Source organism: Lampetra fluviatilis, unplaced genomic scaffold (assembly GCF_964198595.1).
Source record: "Lampetra fluviatilis unplaced genomic scaffold, kcLamFluv1.1 SCAFFOLD_965, whole genome shotgun sequence".
Lineage (NCBI taxonomy): Eukaryota > Metazoa > Chordata > Hyperoartia > Petromyzontiformes > Petromyzontidae > Lampetra > Lampetra fluviatilis.
In genome coordinates this window covers 27,501-37,223 of record NW_027620442.1, presented here as the reverse complement: position 1 = coordinate 37,223, position 9,723 = coordinate 27,501, and the positions used below count along the sequence as shown (strand labels likewise).

Sequence of the window (9,723 nt, the reverse complement as noted above, 5' to 3'; positions counted from 1 at the left end):
AGTGGGTGGGTGGGTGAGTGGGTGGGGTGAGTGGGTGGGTGGGTGAGTGGGTGGGTGGGTGAGTGGGTGAGTGGGTGAGTGGGTGGGTGGGTGAGTGGGTGGGTGGGTGGGTGAGTGGGTGGGTGGGTGGGTGGGTGAGTGGGTGGGTGGGTGGGTGGGTGAGTGGGTGGGTGGGTGGGTGAGTGGGTGGGTGGGTGGGTGGGTGAGTGGGTGGGTGGGTGGGTGGGTGAGTGGGTGGGTGGGTGAGTGGGTGAGTGGGTGGGTGGGTGAGTGGGTGGGTGGGTGAGTGGGTGGGTGGGTGAGTGGGTGAGTGGGTGGGTGGGTTAGTGGGTGGGTGAGTGGGTGGGTGGGTGGGTGAGTGGGTGGGTGGGTGAGTGTGTGAGTGGGTGGGTGGGTGGGGGAGTGTGTGGGTGGGTGGGTGGGTGGGTGGGTGAGTGGGTGGGTGGGTGGGTGGGTGAGTGGGTGGGTGAGTGGGTGGGTGGGTGAGTGGGTGGGTGGGTGAGTGGGTGAGTGGGTGGGTGGGTGAGTGGGTGGGTGAGTGGGTGAGTGGGTGAGTGGGTGGGTGGGTGGTGGGTGGGTGGGTGGGTGAGTGGGTGGGTGGGTGGGTGAGTGGGTGAGTGGGTGGGTGAGTCGGTGGGTGGGTGGGTGGGTGAGTGGGTGGGTGGGTGGGTGAGTGGGTGAGTGAGTGGGTGGGTGAGTGGGTGGGTGAGTGGGTGAGTGGGTGAGTGAGTGAGTGGGTGGGTGGGTGGGTGGGTGGGTGAGTGGGTGAGTGGGTGGGTGAGTGGGTGAGTGGATGGGTGGGTGGGTGGGTGAGTGGGTGAGTGGGTGGGTGAGTGGGTGAGTGAGTGGGTGGGTGGGTGGGTGAGTGGGTGGGTGGGTGGGTGAGTGGGTGGGTGGGTGAGTGGGTGGGTGAGTGGGTGGGTGGGTGAGTGGGTGGGTGGGTGAGTGGGTGAGTGGGTGGGTGAGTGGGTGGGTGGGTGAGTGGGTGAGTGGGTGAGTGGGTGGGTGGGTGGGTGAGTGGGTCAGTGGGTGGGTGAGTGGGTGGGTGGGTGAGTGGGTGGGTGGGTGGGTGGGTGAGTGGGTGGGTGGGTGGGTGGGTGAGTGGGTGGGTGGGTGGGTGAGTGGGTGAGTGGGTGGGTGGGTGGGTGAGTGGGTGGGTGGGTGAGTGGGTGGGTGAGTGGGTGAGTGGGTGGGTGAGTGGGTGAGTGGGTGGGTGGGTGAGTGGGTGGGTGGGTGAGTGGGTGGGTGGGTGGGTGGGTGAGTGGGTGGGTGAGTGGGTGGGTGGGTGGGTGAGTGGGTGGGTGGGTGGGTGAGTGGGTGAGTGGGTGGGTGGGTGAGTGGGTGGGTGGGTGAGTGGGTGGGTGGGTGAGTGGGTGGGTGGGTGAGTGGGTGGGTGAGTGGGTGAGTGGGTGGATGGGTGAGTGGGTGGGTGAGTGGGTGGGTGGGTGGGTGAGTGGGTGGGTGAGTGGGTGGGTGGGTGAGTGGGTGGGTGGGTGGGTGAGTGGGTGGGTGGGTGAGTGGGTGGGTGGGTGAGTGGGTGAGTGGGTGGGTGAGTCGGTGGGTGGGTGGGTGGGTGGGTGAGTGGGTGGGTGGGTGGGTGAGTGGGTGGGTGAGTGGGTGGGTGAGTGGGTGAGTGGGTGAGTGAGTGAGTGAGTGGGTGGGTGGGTGGGTGAGTGGGTGAGTGGGTGGGTGGGTGAGTGGGTGAGTGGGTGGGTGGGTGGGTGAGTGGGTGGGTGGGTGGGTGGGTGGGTGAGTGGGTGAGTGGGTGGGTGAGTGGGTGAGTGAGTGGGTGGGTGGGTGGGTGAGTGGGTGGGTGGGTGGGTGAGTGGGTGGGTGGGTGGGTGAGTGGGTGGGTGAGTGGGTGGGTGGGTGCGTGGGTGAGTGAGTGGGTGGGTGGGTGAGTGGGTGAGTGGGTGGGTGGGTGGGTGGGTGAGTGGGTGGGTGGGTGGGTGAGTGGGTGGGTGGGTGAGTGGGTGGGTGAGTGGGTGAGTTGGTGGGTGAGTGGGTGGGTGGGTGGGTGAGTGGGTGGGTGGGTGGGTGGGTGAGAGGGTGAGTGGGTGGGTGAGTGGGTGGGTGAGTGGGTGAGTGAGTGAGTGGGTGGGTGGGTGAGTGGGTGAGTGGGTGGGTGAGTGGGTGAGTGGGTGAGTGGATGAGTGGGTGGGTGGTTGAGTGAGTGGGTGGGTGAGTGGGTGAGTGGGTGGGTGAGTGGGTGAGTGGATGAGTGGGTGGGTGAGTGGGTGGGTGGGTGGGTGAGTGGGTGAGTGGGTGAGTGGGTGAGTGGGTGGGTGAGTGGGTGAGTGGGTGAGTGAGTGGGTGAGTGGGTGAGTGGGTGAGTGAGTGGGTGGTGGGTGGGTGAGTGGGTGGGTGAGTGGGTGAGTGGGTGGGTGAGTGGGTGGGTGGGTGAGTGGGTGGGTGGGTGAGTGGGTGGGTGGGTGGGTGAGTGGGTGGGTGGGTGGGTGAGTGGGTGAGTTGGTGGGTGAGTGGGTGGGTGGGTGGGTGAGTGGGTGGGTGGGTGGGTGAGAGGGTGAGTGGGTGGGTGAGTGGGTGGGTGAGTGGGTGAGTGGGTGAGTGAGTGAGTGGGTGGGTGGGTGAGTGGGTGAGTGGGTGGGTGAGTGGGTGAGTGGGTGAGTGAGTGAGTGGATGAGTGGGTGGGTGGTTGAGTGAGTGGGTGGGTGAGTGGGTGAGTGGGTGGGTGAGTGGGTGAGTGGATGAGTGGGTGGGTGAGTGGGTGGGTGGGTGGGTGAGTGGGTGAGTGGGTGAGTGGGTGGGTGAGTGGGTGAGTGGGTGAGTGGGTGGGTGAGTGGGTGAGTGGGTGAGTGGGTGAGTGAGTGGGTGGTGGGTGGGTGAGTGGGTGGGTGGGTGAGTGGGTGGGTGGGTGGGTGGGTGAGTGGGTGGATGGGTGGGTGAGTGGGTGGGTGGGTGAGTGGGTGGGTGAGTGGGTGGGTGAGTGGGTGGGTGGGTGAGTGGGTGAGTGAGTGGGTGAGTGGGTGGGTGGGTGAGTGGGTGGGCGAGTGAGCGAGTGGGTGAACGAGTGGCTGAGTGAATGAGTGACTGACTGAGTGGGTGAGTGGGTGGGTGAGTAGGTGGGTGAGTGGGTGGGTGAGTGGGTGAGTGGGTGGGTGAGTGGGTGAGTGGGTGGGTGAGTGGGTGAGTGGGTGAGTGGGTGGGTGGGTGAGTGGGTGAGTGAGTGGGTGGGTGAGTGGGTGGGTTGGTGGGTGGGTGAGTGGGTGGGTGGGCGGGTGAGTGAGTGGCTGAGTGAGTGGGTGGGTGAGTGGGTGGGTGGGTGAGTGGGTGGGTGGGTGGGTGAGTGGGTCAGTGGGTGGGTGAGTGAGCGAGTGGGTGAACGAGTGGCTGAGCGAATGAGTGACTGACTGAGTGGGTGAGTGAGTGGGTGGGTGGGTGAGTGGGTGAGTGGGTGGGTGGGTGAGTGGGTGGGTGGGTGGGTGGGTGAGTGGGTGGGTGGGTGGGTGAGTGAGTGGGTGGGTGGGTGGGTGGGTGGGTGAGTGAGTGGGTGGGTGGGTGGGTGGGTGAGTGGGTGAGTGAGTGAGTGGGTGAGTGAGTGGGTGGGTGGGTGGGTGAGTGGGTGGGTGGGCGGGTGAGTGAGTGGCTGAGTGAGTGGGTGGGTGGGTGAGTGGGTGGGTGGGTGAGTGAGTGGGTGAGTGGCTGAGTGAGTGGCTGAGTGAGTGGGTGGGTGGGTGTGTGAGTGGCTGAGTGAGTGGGTGGGTGGGTGAATGAGTGAGTGAGTAAGTGGCTGAGTGAATGGATGGGTGGGTGGGTGAGTGAATGACTGAGCGACTAACTAACTAACTGACTGACTAACCGACTGACTCACCTCTTCTTGAGAGCTTTGGGCTCCGCTGAGCACTCAGCCGCGTGGTCTGCCACCTCTTCTGTCCCTCCACTCGTGACCTGAGGCCCTGCTGAGCTGTGGCTCAACTTGTAGATGCATCCGTAGGGAGCCATGTGACTGACTGACTGAGTGGGTGGGTGGGTGAATGAGTGGGTGGGTGGGCGGGTGAGTGGGTGGGTGAGTGGGTGAGTGGGTGGGTGAGTGGGTGGGTGAGTGAGTGGGTGGGTGAGTGGCTGGGTGAGTGGCTGAGTGAGTGGGTGGGTGGGTGGGTGAGTGGGTGAGTGGGTGGGTGAGTGGGTGGGTGAGTGAGTGGGTGGGTGAGTGGGTGAGTGAGTGGCTGAGTGGGTGGGTGGGTGAATGAGTGGGTGGGTGGGCGGGTGAGTGGGTGGGTGAGTGGGTGAGTGGGTGGCTGGGTGAGTGGCTGAGTGAGTGGGTGGCTGAGTGAGTGGCTGAGTGAGTGGGTGGGTGGGTGAGTGGGTGGGTGGGTGAGTAAGTGGCTGAGTGAATGGATGGGTGGGTGGGTGAGTGAATGACTGAGCGACTAACTGACTAACTAACTAACTGACTGACTAACCGACTGACTCACCTCTTCTTGAGAGCTTTGGGCTCCGCTGAGCACTCAGCCACGTGGTCTGCCACCTCCTCTGTCCCTCGGCTCGTGACCTGCGGCCCTGCTGAGCTGTGGCTCAACTTGTAGATGCATCCGTAGGGAGCCATGTGACTGACTGACTGAGTGGGTGGGTGGGTGAATGAGTGGGTGGGTGGGCGGGTGAGTGGGTGGGTGAGTGGGTGAGTGGGTGGGTGAGTGGGTGGGTGGGTGAGTGAGTGGGTGGGTGAGTGGCTGAGTGAGTGGCTGAGTGAGTGGGTGGGTGGGTGAGTGAGTGGGTGAGTGGGTGGGTGAGTGGGTGGGTGGGTGAGTGAGTGGGTGGGTGAGTGGCTGAGTGAGTGGCTGGGTGGGTGGGTGGGTGAGTGAGTGGCTGAGTGAGTGGGTGGGTGGGTGAATGAGTGAGTGAGTAAGTGGCTGAGTGAATGGATGGGTGGGTGGGTGAGTGAATGACTGAGCGACTAACTAACTAACTGACTGACTAACTAACTAACCGACTGACTAACCGACTGACTCACCTCTTCTTGAGAGCTTTGGGCTCCGCTGAGCACTCAGCCGCGTGGTCTGCCACCTCCTCTGTCCCTCCACTCGTGACCTGCGGCCCTGCTGAGCTGTGGCTCAACTTGTAGATGCATCCGAGGCGTCCGTACGGAGCCATGTGGCAGCATGCGTCGAGCTCGGGGTACAGCGATGATGACTCGGAGCAGAGTAAAGCATGCACACGGCCGATCTAGAGACGTGGTGGTGGTACAGGGGGATTGTGTGGGTGACTGTGGGTGTCTGTGGGTGTTTGTGGGTCTCTGTGGGTGTCTGTGGGTCTCTGTGGGTCTCTGTGGGTCTCTGTGGGTGTCTGTGGGTGTTTGTGGGTCTCTGTGGGTGACTGTGGGTGTTTGTGGGTCTCTGTGGGTGACTGTGGGTGTTTGTGGGTCTCTGTGGGTGTCTGTGGGTCTCTGTGGGTCTCTGTGGGTGTCTGTGGGTGTTTGTGGGTCTCTGTGGGTGACTGTGGGTGTTTGTGGGTCTCTGTGGGTGTCTGTGGGTGTTTTTGTGGGTGTCTGTGGGTGTCTGTGGGTGTCTCTGTGAGTCTCTGTGGGTCTCTGTGGGTGTCTGTGGGTCTCTGTGGGTCTCTGTGGGTGTCTGTGGGTGTTTGTGGGTCTCTGTGGGTGACTGTGGGTGTTTGTGGGTCTCTGTGGGTCTCTATGAATCTGTGGGTCTCTGTGTGTCTCTGTGGGTGTCTGTGGGTCTATGTGGGTGTCTGTGGGTCTCTATGAATATGTGAGTCTCTGTGGGTCTCTGTGGGTGTCTGTGGGTGTTTGTGGGTCTATGTGGGTGACTGTGGGTGTTTGTGGGTCTCTGTGGGTCTCTATGAATCTGTGGGTCTCTGTGTGTCTCTGTGGGTGTCTGTGGGTCTATGTGGGTGTCTGTGGGTCTCTATGAATCTGTGAGTCTCTGTGGGTCTCTGTGGGTGTCTGTGGGTGTCTGTGGGTGTTTTTTTGGGTGTCTGTGAGTCTCTGTGAGTCTCTGTGAGTCTCTGTGAATCTACCCTCTTGATCCACCACCCCCACCACCACCATCACCACCACCACCACCACCACCCCCACCACCACCACCACCACTGTGTGTGTGTCTGTGTGTGTGTCTGTGGGTGTCTGTGGGTGTCTTTGTGGGTGTCTGTGGGTGTCTGTGGGTGTCTGTGTGTGTGTCTGTGAGTCTCTGTGAGTCTCTGTGAGTCTACCCTCTTGATCCACCACCCCCACCACCACCACCACCACCATCTCACCTTCTTCATGATGCAGATTGCCGGGTGGACGTCTGTGTCACAGCACAGCGAGAAGCTCTGAGCGAGGTCATGAGAAGCGCTGGAGATGTTCCCGAACGAGACGGCGGGGAACGTTTTCGCCAATTTGGGCATCAGGACGCTGTGTGGGAGTGACGGTGGGAGGGTGAGGTGGTGAGAGAGTCACCCACTCACTCGCTCAGTCAATCAATCACTCGCTCACTCACTCATTCACTCACTCACGCAATCGCTCACTCACTCACTCGCTCGCTCGCTCGCTCAGTCAATCAATCACTCGCTCACTCACTCATTCACTCAATCACTCGCTCGCTCACTCGCTCGCTCACTCACTCACTCGCTCGCTCGCTCGCTCATTCACTCATTCACTCACTCACGCAATCGCTCACTCACTCACTCGCTCGCTCGCTCACTCGCTCATTCGCTCGCTCAGTCAATCACTCGCTCACTCGCTCGCTCGCTCACTCGCTCAGTCACTCACTCACTCGCTCGCTCGCTCACTCATTCACTCACTCACTCACTCACTCGCTCGCTCGCTCGCTCACTCACTCATTCACTCACGCAATCGCTCACTCACTCGCTCACTCGCTCGCTCGCTCACTCGCTATGTCAATCACTCACTCGCTCACTCGCTCGCTCACTCACTCACTCATTCACTCACTCACGCAATCGCTCACTCACTCACTCGCTCGCTCTCTCGCTCACTCGCTCATTCACTCACTCACGCAATCGCTCACTCGCTCACTCGCTCGCTCACTCACTCATTCACTCACTCACGCAATCGCTCACTCGCTCACTCGCTCACTCACTCACTCATTCACTCACTCACGCAATCGCTCACTCACTCACTCACTCGCTCAGTCACTCACTCACGCAATCGCTCACTCACTCACTCACTCGCTCGCTCGCTCGCTCATTCACTCATTCACTCACTCACGCAATCGCTCACTCACTCGCTCACTCACTCGCTCACTCACTCATTCACTCACTCACGCAATCGCTCACTCACTCACTCATTCACTCATTCACTCACTCACTCACTCGCTCACTCACTCGCTCACTCACTCATTCACTCACTCACTCACTCGCTCACTCACTCGCTCACTCACTCATTCACTCACTCACGCAATCGCTCACTCACTCACTCGCTCGCTCACTCGCTCAGTCACTCACTCACTCAATCACTCACTCACTCACTCGCTCGCTCATTCACTCATTCACTCACTCACGCAATCGCTCACTCACTCACTCGCTCGCTCGCTCACTCGCTCGCTCACTCACTCACTCGCTCGCTCACTCACTCGCTCACTCACTCATTCACTCACTCACTCACTCGCTCACTCACTCGCTCACTCACTCATTCACTCACTCACGCAATCGCTCACTCACTCACTCGCTCGCTCGCTCGCTCACTCGCTCGCTCAGTCAATCACTCGCTCACTCGCTCGCTCACTCGCTCGCTCATTCACTCATTCACTCACTCACGCAATCGCTCACTCGCTCATTCACTCATTCACTCACTCGCTCACTCACTCACTCGCTCGCTCACTCGCTCGCTCATTCACTCATTCACTCACTCACGCAATCGCTCACTCGCTCATTCACTCATTCACTCACTCACTCAATCGCTCGCTCGCTCACTTCGCTCACTCGCTCACTCGCTCGCTCACTCGCTCGCTCATTCACTCATTCACTCACTCACGCAATCGCTCACTCGCTCATTCACTCATTCACTCACTCACTCAATCGCTCGCTCACTCGCTCACTCGCTCGCTCACTCGCTCACTCACTCATTCACTCACTCACGCAATCGCTCACTCACTCACTCGCTCGCTCGCTCGCTCACTCGCTCGCTCAGTCAATCACTCGCTCACTCGCTCGCTCACTCGCTCGCTCATTCACTCATTCACTCACTCACGCAATCGCTCACTCACTCACTCGCTCGCTCGCTCGCTCACTCGCTCGCTCACTCACTCATTCACTCACTCACGCAATCGCTCACTCACTCGCTCGCTCGCTCGCTCGCTCACTCGCTCGCTCAGTCAATCACTCGCTCACTCGCTCGCTCACTCGCTCGCTCACTCACTCACGCAATCGCTCACTCACTCACTCGCTCGCTCGCTCGCTCACTCGCTCGCTCACTCACTCACTCGCTCGCTCGCTCGCTCACTCGCTCGCTCACTCACTCATTCACTCACTCACGCAATCGCTCACTCACTCGCTCGCTCGCTCGCTCGCTCACTCGCTCGCTCAGTCAATCACTCGCTCACTCGCTCGCTCACTCGCTCGCTCACTCGCTCGCTCATTCACTCACTCACTCACTCACGCAATCGCTCACTCACTCGCTCGCTCGCTCACTCGCTCTGTCAATCACTCACTCGCTCACTCGCTCGCTCACTCGCTCGCTCACTCACTCATTCACTCACTCACTCACTCGCTCGCTCACTCGCTCACTCACTCACTCACTCACTCGCTCAGTCACACACCCACTCACTCACTTACTCACCCAATCACCCACTCGCTCACTCACTCCCCCACTCGTCCACTCACTCACTCACTCACCCACCCACCCACCCATTCACCCACCCACCCACTCACTCACTTAACCACTCAATCATTCACTCAAACCACCTCCACCACCTCCACCACCTCGTCCACCACCTCCACCTCCTCACTTGTCAGCGAATGTGTCCACTCCAAGACGTTTGACGTCCTGGCAAACCCTCTTGTTCGCTCTGCTCGCCAGGAGATCTTTAGCCTTCAGATCCTCCATCTGGGCGATGAAGAGACTCAAATCATTCACTCAGTCACTCACTCACTCAGTTACTCACTCAGTCAGACACTCACTCAGTCTGACACTCACTCAGCCACTCACTCACTCACTCAGCCACTCACTCACTCACTCAGTCACTCACTCACCCCCCCCACTCACCCACCCACACACCGACTTACCCACCAACCCACCCACCCACCCACTCACTCACTCACCCACCAATCCACCCACCCACCCACTCACTCACTCACTCAATCACCCACTCACCCACCCACCCACCCACTCACTCACTCACTCACCCACCAATCCACCCACCCACCCACCCACCCACTCACTCACTCACTCAATCACCCACTCACCCACCCACCCACCCACTCACTCACCCACCCACCCACTCACCCACTCACCCACCCACCCACCCACTCACCCACCCACCCACTCACCCCCCCACTCACCCACCCACCCACTCACCCACCCACCCACCCACCCCTCCACTAACCCCCCCACTAACTCACCGCATCACCAACTTCTCGGCCTCAAACGACCCCAGCTACTCACTCAGTCACTCACTCAGTCACTCACTCACCCACTCACTCACTCACTCAGTCACTCACTCACTCACTCAGTCAGTCAGTCATTCACTCACTCACTCACTCACTGAGTTACTCAGTCAGCTACTCACTCACTCAGCTACTCACTCACTC

The 9,723-nt window shown here is 60.7% G+C and overlaps 1 protein-coding gene across 1 annotated transcript in view; it reads right to left on the bottom strand.

The window, feature by feature from the left end:
- Positions 1–4,972: 4,972 nt before the first annotated feature.
- The window catches only part of LOC144953891 (serum albumin SDS-1-like), a gene marked incomplete at its 3' end in the record, with an annotated part of 5,270 nt that continues 519 nt past the window's right edge, over positions 4,973–9,723 (bottom strand). The window contains exons 2-4 of the mRNA XM_078884538.1: positions 8,922–9,019; positions 6,232–6,370; positions 4,973–5,184 (exon numbers count right to left, since the gene is read on the bottom strand). Coding sequence (XP_078740664.1) covers positions 4,973–5,184; positions 6,232–6,370; positions 8,922–9,019 — 449 coding nt within the window. The remainder of the gene's footprint in view (positions 5,185–6,231; positions 6,371–8,921; positions 9,020–9,723) is intronic.